General features: G+C 46.8%; 1 protein-coding gene across 1 annotated transcript in view; it reads left to right on the top strand.

The window, feature by feature from the left end:
- The first annotated feature begins 13,488 nt into the window (after nt 1-13,488).
- The window catches only part of LOC149474391 (histone-lysine N-methyltransferase 2C-like), a 78,014-nt gene continuing 69,742 nt past the window's right edge, over nt 13,489-21,760 (top strand). The window contains exon 1 of the mRNA XM_089652130.1: nt 13,489-13,902. Coding sequence (XP_089508256.1) covers nt 13,778-13,902 — 125 coding nt within the window. The 5' untranslated portion in view covers nt 13,489-13,777. The remainder of the gene's footprint in view (nt 13,903-21,760) is intronic.

Below are 21,760 nucleotides of genomic sequence, written 5' to 3'. Positions count from 1 at the left end.
AGCCCAATGGATTTCTGCCTGGAACAAGTGCATTTTGCACATATCAATATACCATTGTAGGTGTATTGTTATATCTGTATGACAACATACTTCCAACGGTATATTTAATGGCATATTGGGATTTTTGGTGTATTTGTATATATGGTAATTTGGTAAATTGAAGGGAGTAAATAAAAGAAGGTTTTTTTTTTTTAGGATTTACTTACACAATGTAAGGCTGCATTCTAATTCATAATTTCCTGACTGATTCCCAAGAGCAGTGGCCATACCATAAAAAAGGACTTAAGGATTAACCACTTGCAAACCCCCCCCCCCCCAGAAGGTTTGACCCCCTTCATGACCAGGGCTTTTTTTTGTTATTTAGCACTGTGCTACTTGCAATTGTGCGGTCATGCAACACACATATAGACCTTTCTTTTGGTAGTATTTAATCTCCACTGTGTGTTTTACTTTTCTTTATATAAACAAAAATTTTGAAAAAACAAAACAATATTTTGTACTTTCTGCTATAAAACATATCCAATAAAAAAAAACCTAATTTCTTCATACATTTAGACCAAATTGTATTCTGCTTCATGTCTGTAGCAAGAGCATTTTTACCGCAAGGCAAATAAGGCATTTGCATAGGGCGGCATTTTTTTGGGGGGGGGTCAACCAATGAGGAAGAAATGGGGCTGAGCCGCGGTTCCGTGTGTGAATGGATATGCAGAGCAGTGGCTCAAGAGCAAGCTTTCTTAGGTCCCACCATGGCAAGCTGCTTACTGTGGTGGCATTTGGTAGTAGGGAGGGACCAGGAGCGATGATAAAGGACCTGAAAAGAGGAAGACTGAGGAGCAGTTAAGTAGGACTTCTTTGTTATTATTAAAAAAACCTTTAATATCACTTTAAGCACAAGTTGTATTGTGTATGTGTGTTCACTGAGGTTGTATTTAACATTTATTTGCACTTCAGTAGCACATAGATTGCTATGATGTATGTTGGAATTATAGCACAATATTGCATTAGCACTGCACTTATTGTATTGAAATTTTGTATAGGTTTTGGTATCTAAAACTTTGTGCTAGCTGCCTTTCTAGTTTCACATAATCTAAGGGAGGTTTATAAAGACCTCTGTTAGCTGACGTAACAGAGCTGGTCCAGGCTCTGGAGAGATCCTGACTTTAATGTCAGGATCCACCCATATGCCTGGACTATCAGCTGACTCAGTCATTCAGTGAGCCACTGAGAGCCTATTCCAGCTGCCCCTGCCACCTCCACAGTCCCACACTCCAGTGAATGCTTGGGGGGGGGGGAATAGCAGAGAGCTGCTGACTAACAGTCACTCTGGATCTCTGCTGAATGAAGACTGAGAACCAAACGATCAGTGGTGTATGATCACTCAGTTCTTTTAGAGGCAGTGGAGGACAGATGCAGCATTCACCTAGGTGCATATGACTTTTTGGGGTGTTTTTTGAACCTGAACTTCTCTTTTAAAAATGTTGTGGCCGTGGTACGTGAACAGCCTCATCAACTGTACATTTACAGTGTGGGGAGGGCTCAGCCACTCATACCTGAAACAAACCTACAGTAAGTATGTCATGAGCATTTGTACCTATTATTCCTTGTACTAGGTGTTAAGCCTGGGACACACAATGAGAATATTGGACTGCTCCTTAGTACACAGCTTTCGGCAGCCAATCATGACAGTTGATGCTAATTATCTGAAGGGACAAGCACACATTTTTATTCTTGTATGATAACAGAATGGATGATTTTCATTTAATCAATACAGGATTTGTCTGTATAAAATGGAGTGACTAATGCAGGCCATAGACAGGTCGAAAACTGGCCATTTAAAAAAAAACAAAAAAACTAAAAATCGGTTCAATAGGCCAACGTTACCACCATTTGTAAAATAAATCGGCTGATTTTCATCCCGTCTACGGCCGGCATTTAATTACTTCTGTCCCTTGCAGAGAGCTCAGCTATTATATTTGACATGGAAAAGTATTGCGGTTGCAACATTGTATCCATTTGTATCCATTTCGGATACAGATGTTTTTATTTGGATACAAATAGATACATTGTTGCAACCGCAAGACTTTTTCATGTCAAATATAATAGCGGACTGGAATTCTTCTTTTTCTTCTTCTTCTTTTTTTTCTTCTTGCAGGTCATGGCTCATTCGTAGATTTTTTATTGGTAAAACGATCGGCTGATTTGCCCATCATTGGTAGGAAAATCTGCTGATCAGCAAAATCGGCCGATTTTTTTCCAACTTTACCGACAAAAAAAATGTGCCAAAACCCCGAAAAATGGCCGACCGATTAATCCACCAACGGTGCGAAAATCGGCCGAAAAATTGGCCGATTTTCGACCCGTCTATGGCCTGCATAAGACCGCGCATGCTTAGAAATGAAATAATACATTACAATATTTTACATCACTTCCAAAGCATTCTGTCTTACAAGGATTTTCCTAACTCTAGTAACCTCTTCATTTTTGATATGAGACTAGCAAGCCAAAAAAAAAAAAGACGGACGATTATTCGTCCAATATTGTCATCGTGTGTACCAGGCTTTAGTTTAGGTAAAGTTGATCCAGGGAATATCCGATTGTCTCATGGGGGATCAGGAAGGAATTTTGTTTCCCAGCAGGAGCAAATTGGTTCATGCTTTTCTGGATTTTACTTGCCTTCCTCTGGATCAACTGTGGGCAGGGGCGGACTGACCATTTGGAAACTCGGGCACTGCCCGAGGGCCCGGGGGCAGGAGAGGGCCCCATGAGGTGCCCCTGGTACCTTTTACATAGGCTTTTTTGAGTTTGGGCAAGGACACAGGGGCCCCATGATCCCCTATTGCCCTGGGGCCCCATGAGTTGTCAGTCCCCCCCTGACTGTGGGTATAGGTGTATGACTTTTTTTTTTTTTTTAATGGTTGAACTGGATGGACTTTTGTCTTTTTTCAGCCGGACTAACTATGTAACTTTGAATGTTTACATACTTACAGACCTTCCAGGTTCAAGATTCAGTACAGTGTTAAAATGGTTGTAAAGGATCAAGGTTTTTTACCTTTGTGCATTCTATTAAAAAATCTTCCGTGTGCAGCAGCTCCCCCATCCCCCCAAATACTTACCTGAGCTCCATCGTGATCCAGCGACAGATTCGGCTGTTCCGGGTCTCTGCCTCCTCATGAGCTGAGAGAGCAAGTCACAGCCAGTCAGCCAATGAGGAGAAAGAGGGGGTGGGGCCAAACCACAGCTCCGTGTGTGTGTGAATGGACACAAGGAGCAGCGGGTGCCCCCCTAGCAAGCTGCTTACTGAGGGGGCACCCGATAAGAGGGAGGGGCCAGGAGAGCCTGCGGGGGACCCAAGAAGAGGAGGATCCGGGCTGCTCTGTGGAAAACCACTACAGACAGCAGGTAAGTATAGACATGTTTGTTATTTTACAAAGAAAAAAAATGAACCTTCTGAATCACTTTAAGTTCAACAGTCCCAGTTTCTCATGTGGCCCCTTAGGAAAATGTATTGGCCACTCCTGCTCCAGAGGCTTCTAGGGAAACCTTGAGCAACTTCTACCTCTCAGTTGGGCTACCACTGACACCAAGGTGGGGGAGGGGGGATTCCTCCCAATGATCCCGAATAGTAAGGAGCATTCTTCCCACTGACCATCACACTAGTGTAGGGCGAGCTGTAGATACATATATATATATTACATCTGTAATGACTAGTAGGGTTGTAGATCCTGCAGAGCAGGGGTGGACTGACCACTTGGAAACTCCGGCACTGCCCCAGGGCCCGGGGTCAGTAGGGGGCCCCATGAGATGCCCCTGGTATCTTTTTCATAGGCTTGAGTTTGGGCAAGGACACAGGGGCCCCATGATCCCCTATTGCCCGGGGGCCCCATGAGATGCCCCTGGTACCTTTTTCATAGGCTTTTTTGAGTTTGGGCAAGGACACAGGGGCCCCATGATCCCCTATTGCCCGGGGGCCCCATGAGTTGTCAGTCCTTCCCTGTGTGGTGAAGAAGGCTGGCTTAGTGTGATTTGTGGGGATTTCGGGTGATTTGGGGGAGGCCCTATGCTGCCTGTTCTCTGACTCTGGACGACTCTGTGTGGAATGATTTCATATGTACAAGTGACATTTAGCAGAGTCCCCTCCCTCACTGTGCTGGTGACAGAGCTGGCTATGTGCCGGCAGGGATGGTGTCCTCCTCCCCCTCCTTCCTGTGTTATGTAAGCACACAGAGCCGCCCGGGGCTCCTGCCACCTCCCAATTATCGGCGATCGCAGGGGCCCTCCCCCTCCCCCCTCCAGTAATAATACAGCTCAGGGCTTAGCGTGCAGTAACAGCTGGTGACAGCTCCCCCTCCCCCCCTCTGTGCCCTCCATGGCTCCTCCCACCCAGGCTCGTGTCTTGGCATGGGCTGGCCGGGTGTCCGCAGGAGAAGTCTGGACGGTGATCGGTGTACACGGCACAACTCCGCTCTACAGGTGGATGGAGCTCATCACGTGAGCCGATCCTATGGAGGAGCATCGTGCGGGCTCACCGCCATCCCCGCCTCCCTCTGTGTCGGTTCTCACCATAAGGAAGCATTCACACTTCAGCGTTTTGTAGCTCGAAGCTCCAAAAAAGCGCAAACTTAAAAAATCAATTGTTCTCTATGGTGCCTGTTCACACCTGATCACAGTACAGGCACCATAGGTAACAATATTTTAAAGTTTGAGCTACTTTGTAGCTTTAAGCTATAAAAACCCTCATGTGTGAATGCAGCCTGACACGTGTGCGTTTTTGCTTTTTCCAATGCAGCGTATTTTTGACAGCAAATTTATTTAAGTGGACTGCCAGACGCGCATGAACGCACAATGGGAACAGCAGACACAACCATAAGTTCTGCTGCTTGCAAACGTGAGCATTTTCTAGATGTGTTTGGGGTGTCATTAACCGCTTTTCCACCACCTTAGAGCAGAAATACTGCTACAGGGCAGCAGGAATGCGCAAAATCACATGTGATTTTGCATTTCCGGGTAGGGGGCACGCATGAGCTGAACGCACGCCCTACCTGTGCTGCCATCGACGTCCTCACCTGTCGATCATCGGTTCCTGGTCAGTGATTCGCCGTGTATCACCGAAGGGAGAGAGACCTGTATGTAAACAATACAGATCTCTCCCCTGTCAGCTCCTGGGCACTGTGTAGCTCTGCTCAAAGCAGCTGACTACGTGATACGGTAAACGGCCAATCACAGCAGCCTATTATCACATGACACAGCAGATCCCCGGGTAAATACTGTCATAGCGTGAGGAAAGTACTGCCTATAACTGGTAATTGTCAGGGAAGTGATCGGCACCGATCATCAGGGCACTGAACATCAGTACCCATCAGTGCCACCCACCTGTGCCTAGCAGTGCCACCCACCTGTGCCCTGCAGTGCCACTCACCTGTGCCTAGCAGTGCCATCCACCTGTGCCCAGCAGTGCCATCCATCAGTGCTGCCCAGCAGTGCCGCCTATCAGTGCCCAGCAATGCCATCTATCAGTGCAGCATGATCAGTGCTGCCTATCCGTGCCACCTCATCAGTGCTGCCTATCCGTGCCACCTATCAGTGCCTCCTATCCGTGCCACCTCATCAGTGCTGCCTATCAGTGCCCAGCAATGCAGCCTCATCAACGCACATCAGTGAAGGAGAAAAATTACCTGTTTGCAAAATTTTATAATAGAAACAAAGAAAAACTTTCTTTTCAAATTTTTTGCTCTTTTTTTGTTTATAGCGCAAAAAATAAAACACCCAGTGGCCATTAAATACCACCCAAAAAAAGCTCGATTTGTGTGAAAAAAATGCTAAAAACTTTAAATGGGTACAATGTTGCATGACCGTGCAATTGTCATTCAAAGTGCAACAGCGCTGACAACTGGCCTGGGCAGGAAGGGGGTATATGTGCCCTGTAGGCGAGTGGTTAAGGGTCGGTTCACACTATAGAAACATGTTCCAGATTTTAACACATTCCAGTGTGTTTTTTGCGCATTCCAGTTTATTGTAAGTCGCACAATTTCAAAATCGGTTTTGATGTGACCGGGGGGGGGGGGGGGGGTGCTTAAGGTGTAAAACAGGTGATGAGGAGACGTCATATCACCTTCTTCTCACCATCTAACACAAATGCTGTGTTCAGGAGTCCTTCCTCCTTCCATTGGATATCATTCACCTGAGTTACAAACAAAACTTTGGCTTCCAGTTCCAGGTCTGGATGAGTGGATTCCTCATGTATCACAATGTCGATCAGTTGTATCATTATTGTACAACTTTGTATCTGCTAAATACATAACAGATCTGGACTGCTGTCCCTGAATGTACAGGGTCCTAAACTCCGGCACCACTTGGTGCAGCATTCAGCCCTGTCCAGCTGCAGACTGCCATAGACTTTGACAGGCTGGCTGCAGTGGGACTGGGTGCTGCATCTGTCCCTCCTTCCATATGCGCTGAAATGACAGGAGGGATGCACTGCAGCTGGACAGCCTTGTGTGCAAGGGGCCTAAAGCAGCCTGTGAGTAGAAAAGCCTGCAGTGTGCCTGAACATCTGACAACATTTGGGATACTCAGCGTTCACAGGACCCCAGCAGGATTAAAGCAGGCAGTGAGGAGGTGACATATCACCATCTGTCAAATGCATCTGAAAAGTGATCAACTGCAGATCACTTATTAGAGGGGTGGCAAGAGCTGCCACATAGATAAATGAGACCTAACTGAGCTGTTATCGACAGCTCCTGGTCACCATTTATGATCGGGAGTTGGTGGGACTGGCTCCCCATCATATGACTGCTATGGTAGCAAAATATAGTGGTCACATGATCAGGAACTCCAACTCCTGGAATTAAGATCCACTTAAGGGCCACCGAGGTGCATCAGAGAAGAGTTATTGCAGTGATTGTACATGTGAAGAGATCTGATGTAATAAGTGGAACTTGCCTATTACTATGGAGTCCTTTAAAGGAGAAGTACAGCCAAAGCTCTTATGGCCGTACTTCTGCGGATCACAGGAATGCAGTTCATTCTGCACTTTTGTGACCCGTATTCAGCACACAGTGGCCTGAATCCCGCTGTCAGCTGACGTCACACAGCTTGTCCAGGCCAGGTAATGATCCTGACTTCAAAGTCAGGATCCACCCCAGAGTCTGGAGCGGCACCTGGCTTAGCCTCTCAGTGAGCCACTAAGAGCCTGAACCATCCGCTCCCTCCACAGCCCAGCGCTCCAGTGAGTCAGTCACCGCTCTCCACTCAGAGCGGCTGTGAGAACTCAGCGATCAGCAGTCACGTGACTTATAATAACACTTACCTGTAGGTAAAATGAATATCTTCTAAATGTGCAAAGTTTAGCAAATATTCACTCTTTTTGACAGCCGGCGCATGTGCTCTGAAGGAACGGCATACTTGTACTGTGGCCCACGCATGCATGGGAGTGGGTTGTGGCTTGGCCAATCAGATAGCTGAGCTCATGAACCTGGAAGGAAGACAGGTGAAGTGGGGACAGCGCACCGCTGGAGGGCTTCGTTTTAAGGTAAGTCCTTCATACTGTGCTAATATATATATGTATTCCAGCATATTGTGACCTTTCCTTGCAGGGGAGGTTTTGTTTTTTTTTCAAGTTGCAGTTTACTAGTGCTTTAAATGACACACTTGTAGGATAGGGGTCTTCAAGCTGACCTCTGCGTGTATTTGCCTAGCCCTTTGGATCCTGTTCCTCTCACTGACCGACATTGAGGCACTATTCCTCTCACTGACATCGACATTGGGGCACTATTCCTCTCACTGACATCGACATCGGGGCACTATTCCTCTCACTGACATCGACATCGGGGCACTATTCCTCTCACTGACATCGACATTGAGGCACTATTCCTCTCACTGACATCGACATTGGGGCACTATTCCTCTCACTGATATCGACACCAGGGCACTATTCCTCTCACTGACATCGACATCAGGGCACTATTCCTCTCACTGACATCGACATCGGGGCACTATTCCTCTCACTGACATCGACATTGAGGCACTATTCCTCTCACTGACATCGACATTGAGGCACTATTCCTCTCACTGACATCGACATTGGGGCACTATTCCTCTCACTGACATCGACATCGGGGCACTATTCCTCTCACTGACATCGACATTGGGGCACTATTCCTCTCTCTGACATCGACATCGGGGCACTATTCCTCTCTCTGACATCGACATCGGGGCACTATTCCTCTCACTGACATCGACATTGGGGCACTATTCCTCTCCCTGACATCGACATTGGGGCACTATTCCTCTCCCTGACATCGACATTGGGGCACTATTCCTCTCACTGACATTGACATCGGGGCACTATTCCTCTCACTGACATCGACATTGGGGCACTATTCCTCTCCCTGACATCGACATCGGGGCACTATTCCTCTCTCTGACATCGACATCGGGGCACTATTCCTCTCACTGACATCGACATCGGGGCGCTATTCCTCTCACTGACATCGACATTGGGGCACTATTCCTCTCCCTGACATCGACGTCGGGGCACTATTCCTCTCACTGACATCGACATCGGGGCACTATTGCTCTCCCTGACATCGACATTGGGGCACTATTCCTCTCCCTGACATCGACATTGGGGCACTATTCCTCTCACTGACATTGACATCGGGGCACTATTCCTCTCACTGACATCGACATTGGGGCACTATTCCTCTCCCTGACATCGACGTCGGGGCACTATTGCTCTCCCTGACATCGACATCGGGGCACTATTCCTCTCCCTGACATCAACGTCGGGGCACTATTGCTCTCACTGACATCGACATTGGGGCACTATTACTCTCCCTGACATCGACGTCGGGGCACTATTGCTCTCCCTGACATCGACGTCGGGGCACTATTGCTCTCCCTGACATCGACGTCGGGGTACTATTCCTCTCTCTGACATCGACATTGGGGCGCTATTCCTCTCCCTGACATCGACATTGGGGCGCTATTCCTCTCCCTGACATCGACATTGGGGCACTATTCCTCTCACTGACATCGACATTGGGGCGCTATTCCTCTCCCTGACATCGACATTGGGGCACTATTCCTCTCACTGATATAAATGATGGGCGCTATTCTACTCGCTGATATAAATGATGGACACTATTCACTTCACTGATATAAATGATGGACACTATTCACTTCACTGATATAAATGATGGACACTATTCACTTCACTGATATAAATGATGGACACTATTCACTTCACTGATATAAATGATGGGCACTAATCCCCTCACTGATATAAATGATGGACACTATTCACTTCACTGATATAAATGATGGACACTATTCACTTCACTGATATAAATGATGGGCACTAATCCCCTCACTGATATAAATGATGAACACTATTCACTTCACTGATATAAATGATGGACACTATTCACTTCACTGATATAAATGATGGGCACTAATCCCCTCACTGATATAAATGATGAACACTATTCACTTCACTGATATAAATGATGAACACTATTCACTTCACTGATATAAATGATGGGCACTAATTCCCTCGCTGATATAAATGATGGGCACTTTTCCTCCTACTGATATAAATGATGGGCACTATTCCTCCCACTGATATTTATGATGGGCACTAATCCCCTCGCTGATATAAATGATGGGCACTACTCCCCTCAATGATATAAACTGCGCTGAGTGCCAAAAAAATCCACACAAACTGTGAACCATAAAACAAACAGTGAAACAATAGCTGAAAACATAGCAATACAAATATCAGTACGTGAGATCCAGTTGTTGTTGTGCTACTGATAAGCAATGTACTAATAGTGAGTCCCTTATACTGTAAATGTGCTCCTACCAATAGTATTATTAAGTCCAAATGCATGAATCACCAAACAATGAAAAATTCTTTTGATGACAAATTTCCGATTATGATGAACAGCCGTATCCACAATAATCCTCCACATGTGTAGTGAAATAGAGACTCTCATGCCCACCGCCACAAAACAATCACTGCTCCTCAGCGAATAGTTAGACCCCAGATCATAAGTGGTCTAACAGAGCGTGATGCTGAACATATCTTGCCTGTAACATCCTAGATGGAAAAGTTGTCACAGACTTGGTTCTCTCTCCTCCTCCCTTACTGTGATCTGCTGTGTAGTCGGTCACAAAGGATAATACTCCAGATAGTGTGATATCGTACAATTGATTTATTACAATAAATAAAAAGCCACTTACAAACTTTAAAGACAAATGAGCATGCAAGTCATAAACGCCACTGGTGCCGGCTCCAGACAAGCGTGGGTGACGTCAGCATAATCTCTGCCCTGCCCCGACGTACGTTTCATCTCAATAGACGTTGTCACCTGATCCCTTTGACAACATCTACACATCTCAACATCATGAATATGATGAAGTAAAATTCTTCAAAGAACCAATGCATCCGAAATGAAAATTTCCGGCGTACACATGTCGTCTGGTAACTCATCCAGTTCTCCTCCAATGATCAGACACCTGTGGACACCCCCTCCCCCCACAGCTATTCACTGGGAAGATCAGTGTTCTGCTGTTTCTCCTCCTCCACCTAAGGCCCTTATTGCAGCTGAAATGTGATATGTGATCACTTAAAATTTAGAAACAAAAAGGATTTATAATTTTTTTTTATATCTATATACAAATATTTTACCTTGCATTTCTTTCTTAAACTAAATAGGTTGTTTTCCAAGGTGAGAGTTCACACCGGCCATACATGAGTCAGTTTTTTTTGCACATTCAGTGTGTATGGGGGAATCCTCCTGCTGCGCCACTATATTCTGACAATGGAAAGCCTTCCCTGCCATCAAAATACATGGATCAGTACCGCCGGCTAAAGCCTTCAGCGTTGATCAAGAGAACATTTTCCAACAGGGCAGTTGTACAAAAGCTGATTGTTTTTATCAACTTCTGAAATTCAGCTCATCCCTGCTGAACCACCCAATTCTTGATCCATCATTGGGCAACTTAGTGACCAATCACTGCTTCCACAAAGCCTAGAAAAGTCTCATTGTGGGTGATACGTGCCGTCCTGTATATACGATTGGATGGATGGTTCACTGCGCGCGTCCCACCATCACAGTAAAACGCTCGTCCACAAATCCACACATGGATGGTTACATGGATGGTTACATGGCTGCTTACATGGGTGGTTACATGGATGGTTACATGGATAGTTACATGGGTGGTTACATGGATGGTTACATGGATGGTTACATGGGTGGTTACATGGATGGTTACATGGATGGTTACATGGGTGGTTACATGGATGGTTACATGGGTGGTTACATGGGTGGTTACATGGATGGTTACATGGATGGTTAGATGGGTGGTTACATGGGTGGTTACATGGATGGTTACATGGATGGTTACATGGGTGGTTACATGGATGGTCACCCCATGGTGGAGCTTTTTATGCAGTATGCTGACTTTCTCACATGGGAACGCCCTGGAAACCACGTGAACTTACCGCAAATGTATGGAAATGCAATGCAATTTAAAAAAAAATTAAACATTACAAATGAGGAGCCACACACTGATGGCGGGATAAATGAGCTGTCAGATCTACTATCAACTCCACAGGGCAGGGAGCGGCCTGGTGTCATGCTAAGTCAGGGGTCTCCAAACAAAGTAAAGGGCCACTTTACTGTCCTTCAGGCTTTAGGAGGACTGTGGCCAATGGGAGAAAACAATTCCCCACCATTGGTGTTATTGGGAGGAATAATGCTTCATTTTGATATCAGTGGGGAGAATAGTGCTCCATTGATTGTGTCAGTGTGAGCAATGGTGCCCCAATATGGTGTCAGTGGAGGAATAGTGCCCCATCATTGGTGTCAGTGGGAGGAATAGTGCCCCATCATTGGTGTCAGTGGGAGGAATAGTGCCCCATCATTGGTGTCAGTGGGAGGAATAGTGCCCCATCATTGGTGTCAGTGGGAGGAATAGTGCCCCATCATTGGTGTCAGTGGGAGGAATAGTGCCCCATCATTGGTGTCAGTGGGAGGAATAGTGCCCCAATATTGGTGTCAGTGGGAGGAGTAGTGCCCCATCATTGGTGTCAGTGGGAGGAATAGTGCCACACCGATGGTACCATTGGAAGGAATAGTGCCTCATCATTGGTGTCAGTGGGAGGAATAGTGCCTCATCATTGGTGTCAGTGGGAGGAGTAGTGCCCCATCATTGGTACCATTGGAAGGAATAGTGCTTCATCATTGGTGCCAGTGGGAGGAATAGTGCCTCATCATTGGTGCCAGTGGGAGGAATAGTGCCCTATCAGTGGTGTCAGTGGGAGGAATAGTGCCCCATCATTGGTGTCAGTGGGAGGAATAGTGCCCCATCATTGGTGTCAGTGGGAGGAATAGTGCCCCATCATTGGTGCCATTTGACAGAATAGTGCCCCATCATTGGTGTCAGTGGGAGGAATAGTGCCCTAAGGGCCGGATAAAGGCCAGCAAAGGGCTCTGTACTAAGTGAACGGATTGTATAGGTGTGTCCTTGTGCTACATAGTTTTGATAAATCCATAGTTAATTGTGGAATGATTGTAAAGTCAGATTGTAGTGTGTGTGTTGACCCTCAGGGTGGCCATACACTCTACAATCTGATTGAACAATCCTCTTTAAGTTTAACAAAACTCTATCATGAGGACAAACCTCAACAAACTGTTCAATGTTTATCCAACTGTGCAGGACCCAACATGACATGGTGATTGGTAGATCTAAAGAGGATTGTACAATCAGATTGCATAGTCATCCAAACCTGACCATATACTATACAATCTTATGGTACAATCCTCTTTAGATCTACCATCATCTATGTAAAGGTCTGAATGGTTGGATAAAAGTCGATTGCATTGTGCCCATGTGTCCTCATATTATACCAGATTTGTTCAATTTAAATAAGAATGTATAGTGTACAACCAGCTTAGAGAAGATTGTACAATCAGATTGTATATTGTACAACCAGTATACGATTGTACAGATTTATATTGTGTATGACCAGTATAGAGAAGATTGTACAATCAGATTATACAGGCTACGGCTATCTTAGAGATGATCGTACAATCAGATTGTATAGTGTGTATCCGGCTTTAGCTGCAAGCCCCGTTCAGCGGTCGGTCAGGGGGCTCTATGTTTAGCCAATGGTAGTGAATGGAGAACAGTCATCTGATCGCTCTCCCTGTCACTCTTCTGCTCGCAGTGGATCGTACGGAAAGGGTCGGATCTACGTGACGTCTTTCGCAATCCACAGAGGAGATTCCTCTCCACCGGCTTCCCCCGATCCCGTGACGTCACTAAACCCCATGTCTCCGGGTTTTCCGGCTCGCCGAAGCCTCCCACCTCTGCTGTCAGTGCGAGGGGCGGGGTGATGGGGGTAATGGCGTCACTAGCCGCGCGCCCTCCCTCCCCCTCCCGGGTGCGCGCATGCGCAATGGCAGAACGGGAGCCCGCAGGGAGGGGGAAGTGAGTCACACGCAGCTTGTCGCACATCCAGTGACTCGGCTCGGGATTGGCGCTGACCGGACCGCTCCGGAGAGAGGCGGGTGAGGCCGCGGTGTACGGTGTGAGGAGAGGCCCTGGGAGGGGGGCGTTTCTCTCTCCTCCTCCTTTGTTGTTGTTATTGTCCCCAGGGGGTGAGCCGGGCCTCCTCCTCCACTCCGTCCCTCCCCGCCCCCCACTGTCACCCGAACGATGCTCCGGCCTGAGCCCGGGGACGATCCATGCGGCCCCCTCCTTCCCTAGGATGTCATCCGAGGACAAGAGCCTAGAGTCCGCCTGTGAGCAGCCCGGGCCCCCGGCCCCAGCCAGCCCGCCTGCCGCCGACAAAAGACCCCGGGGCCGCCCCCGCAAAGATGGGGCCCGCAAGAAGTAAGTCTGAGGGGGGGGGGGGAAGGGGGAGGCGCTGTCCTCACTGTGTACTGCCCACTGTACTATATATAGGGGACCGCTGCACCCTGTGTACTGCCCACTGTACTATATATATGGGACCACTGCACCCTGTGTACTGCCCACTGTACTATATATATGGGACCGCTGCACCCTGTGTACTGCCCACTGTACTATATATAGGGGACCGCTGCACCCTGTGTACTGCCCACTGTACTATATATATGGGACCGCTGCACCCTGTGTACTGCCCACTGTACTATATATATGGGACCGCTGCACCCTGTGTACTGCCCACTGTACTATATATATGGGACCGCTGCACCCTGTGTACTGCCCACTGTACTATATATATGGGACCACTGCACCCTGTGTACTGCCCACTGTACTATATATAGGGGACCACTGCACCCTGTGTACTGCCCACTGTACTATATATATGAGACCACTGCACCCTGTGTACTGCCCGCTGTACTATATATATATATATATATATATAGGGGACCGCTGCACCCTAGGTACTGCCCACTGTACTATATATAGGGGACCGCTGCACCCTGTGTACTACACACTGTACTATATATAGGGGACCGCTGCACCCTGTGTACTGCCCACTGTACTATATATATATATATATATATATGGGACCGCTGCACCCTGTGCACTGCCCACTGTACTATATATATGGGACCGCTGCACCCTGTGTACTGCCCACTGTACTATATATATGGGACCGCTGCACCCTGTGCACTGCCCACTGTACTATATATAGGGGACCGCTGCACCCTGTGCACTGCCCACTGTACTATATATAGGGGACCGCTGCACCCTGTGCACTGCCCACTGTACTATATATAGGGGACCGCTGCACCCTGTGCACTACCCACTGTACTATATATAGGGGACCGCTGCACCCTGTGTACTACCCACTGTACTATATATATGGGACCGCTGCACCCTGTGTACTGCCCACTGTACTATATATAGGGGACCGCTGCACCCTGTGTACTGCCCACTGTACTATATATAGGGGACCACTGCACCATGTACTACTGCCCACTGTACTATATATATAGGGGACCACTGCACCCTGTGTACTGCCCACTGTACTATATATATGGGACCACTGCACCCTGTGTACTGCCCACTGTACTATATATATATATATATATATATATGGGACCGCTGCACCCTGTGTACTGCCCACTGTACTATATATAGGGGACCGCTGCACCCTGTGTACTGCCCACTGTACTATATATATGGGACCGCTGCACCCTGTGTACTGCCCACTGTACTATATATATATATATGGGACCGCTGCACCCTGTGTACTGCCCACTGTACTATATATAGGGGACCACTGCACCCTGTGTACTACCCACTGTACTATATATAGGGGACCACTGCACCCTGTGCACTGCCCACTGTACTATATATAGGGGACCACTGCACCCTGTGTACTACCCACTGTACTATATATAGGGAACCACTGCACCCTGTGTACTACCCACTGTACTATATATAGGGGACCACTGCACCCTGTGTACTGCCCACTGTACTATATATATGGGACCGCTGCACCCTGTGTACTGCCCACTGTACTATATATATGGGACCGCTGCACCCTGTGTACTGCCCACTGCACTATATATAGGGGACCGCTGCACCCTGTGCACTGCCCACTGTACTATATATATGGGACCGCTGCACCCTGTGCACTGCCCACTGTACTATATATAGGGGACCGCTGCACCCTGTGCACTGCCCACTGTACTATATATAGGGGACCGCTGCACCCTGTGCACTGCCCACTGTACTATATATAGGGGACCGCTGCACCCTTTGTACTACCCACTGTACTATATATATGGGACCGCTGCACCCTGTGTACTGCCCACTGTACTATATATAGGGGACCACTGCACCATGTACTACTGCCCACTGTACTATATATATAGGGGACCACTGAACCCTGTGTACTGCCCACTGTACTATATATTTGGGACCACTGCACCCTGTGTACTGCCCACTGTACTATATATAGGGGACCACTGCACCCTGTGTACTGCCCACTGTACTATATATTTAGGACCACTGCACCCTGTGCACTGCCCATTGTACTATATATAGGGGACTGCTGCACCCTGTGTACTGCCCACTGTACTATATATATATGGGACCACTGCACCCTGTGTACTGCCCACTGTACTATATATATGGGACCACTGCACCCTGTGTACTGCCCACTGTACTATATATATGGGACCGCTGCACCCTGTGTACTGCCCACTGCACTATATATAGGGGACCGCTGCACCCTGTGCACTGCCCACTGTACTATATATATGGGACCGCTGCACCCTGTGCACTGCCCACTGTACTATATATAGGGGAACGCTGCACCCTGTGTACTGCCCACTGTACTATATATAGGGGACCGCTGCACCCTGTGTACTACCCACTGTACTATATATAGGGGACCGCTGCACCCTGTGCACTGCCCACTGCACTATATATAGGGGACCGCTGCACCCTGTGCACTGCCCACTGTACTATATATATGGGACCGCTGCACCCTGTGCACTGCCCACTGTACTATATATAGGGGAACGCTGCACCCTGTGTACTGCCCACTGTACTATATATAGGGGACCACTGCACCATGTACTACTGCCCACTGTACTATATATATAGGGGACCACTGCACCCTGTGTACTGCCCACTGTACTATATATTTGGGACCACTGCACCCTGTGTACTGCCCACTGTACTATATATATATGAGACCACTGCACCCTGTGTACTGCCCACTGTACTATATATAGGGGACCACTGCACCCTGTATACTGCCCACTGTACTATATATTTAGGACCACTGCACCCTGTGCACTGCCCACTGTACTATATATAGGGGACCACTGCACCCTGTGTACTACCCACTGTACTATATATAGGGGACCATTGCACCCTGTGCACTGCCCACTGTACTATATATAGGGGACCACTGCACCCTGTGCACTGCCCACTGTACTATATATAGGGGACCACTGCACCCTGTGCACTGCCCACCGTACTATATATATATGGGACCACTGCACCCTGTGCACTGCCCACTGTACTATATATAGGGAACCGCTGCACCCTGTGTACTGCCCACTGTACTATATATAGGGGACCGCTGCACCCTGTGTACTACCCACTGTACTATATATAGGGGACCGCTGCACCCTGTGTACTACCCACTGTACTATATATATGGGACCGCTGCATCCTGTGTACTGCTCACTGTACTATATATATATATATATATATATATGGGACCACTGCACCCTGTGTACTGCCTACTGTACTATATATAGGGGACCACTGCACCCTGTGTACTGCCCACTGTACTATATATAGGGGACCACTGCACCATGTACTACTGCCCACTGTACTATATATAGGGGACCACTGCACCCTGTGTACTGCCCACTGTACTATATATATATATATATATATATATATATATATATGGGACCACTGCCCACTGTACTATATATAGGGTACCACTGCACCCGGTGTACTGCCCACTGTACTATATATAGGGGACCACTGCACCATGTACTACTGCCCACTGTACTATATATAGGGGACCACTGCACCCTGTGTACTGCCCACTGTACTATATATTTGGGACCACTGCACCCTGTGTACTGCCCACTGTACTATATATAGGGGACCACTGCACCCTGTGTACTGCCCACTGTACTATATATTTAGGACCACTGCACCCTGTGCACTGCCCACTGTACTATACATAGGGGACTGCTGCACCCTGTGCACTGCCCACTGTACTATATATAGGGGACCACTGCACCCTGTGTACTACCCACTGTACTATATATAGGGGACCACTGCACCCTGTGTACTGCCCACTGTACTATATATAGGGGACCACTGCACCCTGTGTACTGCCCACTGTACTATATATAGGGGACCACTGTACTATATATATATATATATATATATATATATATATATATGGGACCACTGCACCCTGTGCACTGCCCACTGTACTATATATAGGGGACCGCTGCACCCTGTGTACTGCCCACTGTACTATATATAGGGGACCGCTGCACCCTGTGTACTGCCCACTGTACTATATATAGGGGACCGCTGCACCCTGTGTACTACACACTGTACTATATATATGGGACCGCTGCATCCTGTGTACTGCTCACTGTACTATATATATATATATATATATATATATATATATATGGGACCACTGCACTCTGTGTACTGCCTACTGTACTATATATAGGGGACCACTGCACCCTGTGTACTGCCCACTGTACTATATATAGGGGACCACTGCACCATGTACTACTGCCCACTGTACTATATATAGGGGACCACTGCACCCTGTGTACTGCCCACTGTACTATATATTTGGGACCACTGCACCCTCTGTACTGCCCACTGTACTATATATAGGGGACCACTGCACCGTGTACTACTGCCCACTGTACTATATATATGAGACCACTGCACCCTGTGTACTGCCCACTGTACTATATATAGGGGACCACTGCACCCTGTGTACTGCCCACTGTACTATATATTTGGGACCACTGCACCCTGTGTACTGCCCACTGTACTATATATAGGGGACCACTGCACCCTGTGTACTGCCCACTGTACTATATATAGGGGACCACTGCACCGTGTACTACTGCCCACTGTACTATAAATATGGGACCACTGCACCGTGTACTACTGCCCACTTTACTATATATATATATATATATATATATATATATATATATATATATATATATGGGACCACTGCACCCTGTGTACTGCCCACTGTAACACACACACACACACACACTGCACCCTGTGTACTGCCCACTGTACTATATATATATATATATATATATATATATATATATATATATATATATATATATGGGACCACTGCACCCTGTGTACTGCCCACTGTAACACACACACACGACCACTGCGCCCTGTGTACTGCCCACTGTACTATATATATATATATATATATACAGTGGGGATCAAAAGTTTGGGCACCCCAGCTAAAAATTTGTATTAATGTGCATAAAGAAGCCAAGGAAAGATGGAAAAATCTCCAAAAGGCATCAAATTACAGATTAGACATTCTTATAATATGTCAACAAAAGTTAGATTTTATTTCCATCATTTACACTTTCAAAATAACAGAAAACAAAAAAATGGCGTCTGCAAAAGTTTGGGCACCCTGCAGAGTTAATATCTTGTACTGCCCCCTTTGGCAAGTATCACAGCTTGTAAACGCTTTTTGTAGCCAGACAAGAGTCTTTCAATTCTTGTTTGAGGTATCTTTGCCCATTCTTCCTTACAAAAGTCTTCCAGTTCTTTGAGATTTCTGGGCTGCCTGTCACGCACTGCTCTTTTAAGGTCTATCCATAGATTTTCAATTATGTTGAGGTCAGGAGATTGTGAAGGCCATGGCAAAACCTTCAGTTTACGCCTCTTGATGTAATCCCCCCTGGATTTCGAGGTGTGTTTAGGATCATTATCCATTTGTAGAAGCCATCCTCTCTTTAACTTCAGCTTTTTCACAGATGGCATCAAGTTACCATCCAAAATTTGCGGAAATTTTATTGAATCCATTTTTCCTTCTACTCGTGAGATGTTCCCTGTGCCACTGGCTGCAACACAACCCCAAAGCATGATTGATCCAACCCCATGCTTAACAGTTGGACAGAGGTACTTTTCATTAAATTCTGTGCCCCTTCTTCTCCAAATGCACCTTTGCTCATTCCGGCCAAAAAGTTCAATTTTAACCTCATCGGTCCACAGAACTTGTTTCCAAAATGCATCAGGCTTGTCTATATGTTCATTTGCAAAGTTCAAATGATGATTTTTGTGGTGAGGACGTAGAAGAGGTTTTCTTCTGATGACTCTTCCATGAAGACCATATTTGTACAAGTATCTCTTTATAGTGGAATAGTGTACCACAACTCCAGTGTCTGCCAGATCTTTCTGGAGGGATCGTGCAGTCAAACGTGGGTTTTGAATTGTTTTTCTCACAATCCTGCGAGCTGTTCTGTCTGATATTTTTCTTGGTCTTCCAGATCTTGCTTTAACTTCCACTGTTCCTGATGACTGCCATTTCTTAATTACATTCCGAACAGAGGATATTGACATCTGAAAACGCTTTGCTATCTTCTTATAGCCTTCTCCAGCTTTGTGAGCGTCAACTATTTTCAGTTTCAGTTTTCTAGACAACTGCTTAGAAGAACCCATGGTGCTGATTGTTGGGGCAAGGTCAGATGAGTCCGGGCATTTAAAACCTTTGAGATTGACATAACCTGGTCTTCCCAGACGATGATTGAGAACAATCCATGACACTGGCAGGTCTCAGCTTGGCAAAGGGGGCAGAGGGCATGCTATAAATTCTGCAGGGTGCCCAAACTTTTGCAGACGCCATTTTTTTGTTTTCTGTTATTTTGAAAGTGTAAATGATGGAAATAAAATCTAACTTTTGTTGACATATTATAAGAATGTCTAATCTGTAATTTGATGCCTTTTGGAGATTTTTCCATCTATCCTTGGCTTCTTTATGCACATTAATACAAATTTTTAGCTGGGGTGCCCAAACTTTCGATCCCCACTGTATGGGACCACTGCACCCTGTGTACTGTCCACTGTTATATATATATATATATATATAACACCACTGCGCCCTGTACACTGCCCATTGCACTCTGTGTACTTACCACTTCACTCTGTACATTACCTACTTCACAATGTATACTGTTTACTGTATGCTGCCCGATGCACCCTGTATACTACCGATACCCTCATACACACTGCACCCTGTATGCTGGTTACTGCATTACCTTGTACGCTGCCCACTGCACCCTGTATACTGTCCACACACTTGTCACCCTACATACTGCCCATCTAACCCGTAATACTGCAGAGTGTAAGCTGCACATTGAATACTGCCCACTGCATCCCACACACTGCCTTTCACACTCTGTATATTGCCCACTGCACCATGTGTAGATCCTGCTCCACTGTATAAACACTGCATATCACACTCTGTACAGTGCCGGTTGAATATTGCCCACTGCACTGTACACTGCATACTGCCCACCTCACCCTACACACTGCCTGTCCCACTCTGTGTACTGCCCACTGCACCACATACCCTTTCTGTCTTTCTGCTTACTCCCCACTGAACACCGGTCATATGATGTATATACAGAGCACACTGCCTGTCACCCTACATACAGGTCTTTGCGTAATACACACTTTACACTGTATACTGCCCGCCACACTCTATGTACTTTATCCTATTTATTGCATAAAGTACACTGCTCACTGCATACCCTGAGATTTGTTCTACTTACTTCCCTGTACACACTGCCCTTCACACACACCTCATAGATGTGTCCCACCCCGCACACTCCATGCAGTCAGTATTTCCACATTGAGCACTCTTCATACATCACGCAGGACTGTCAGACACATTGCTGGAGGACAGAACTCTCCTCTACTACCAGTGTCACTACACTGTACGCGCACTCCACGGTCACACTGTACACGCACTGTTCTTCTTGGCTATGGGACACCCTACACAGTATGTGTTTCACACACATTACACTGCTGTCATTGGCAACAAAATCCAGATCTGTTGCAAGAAATAAACTTTATACATGTCCCACACAATGACCTACACATCTTTTCAACACGCCTCGCCCATCTCTGCTCAGCAACTCTGCACACATCTCACCTGTCCCTCGCACACACACCACTCTGCACACACACCACCTGT

This window comes from Staurois parvus, unplaced genomic scaffold (assembly GCF_062004578.1).
Source record: "Staurois parvus isolate SC_StPar_1 unplaced genomic scaffold, SC_StPar_1.0 ptg000005l, whole genome shotgun sequence".
Classification (NCBI taxonomy): Eukaryota; Metazoa; Chordata; class Amphibia; order Anura; family Ranidae; genus Staurois; species Staurois parvus.
Note: the sequence above shows the minus strand (reverse complement) of the source record. Positions and strands in the feature narration are given on the sequence as shown.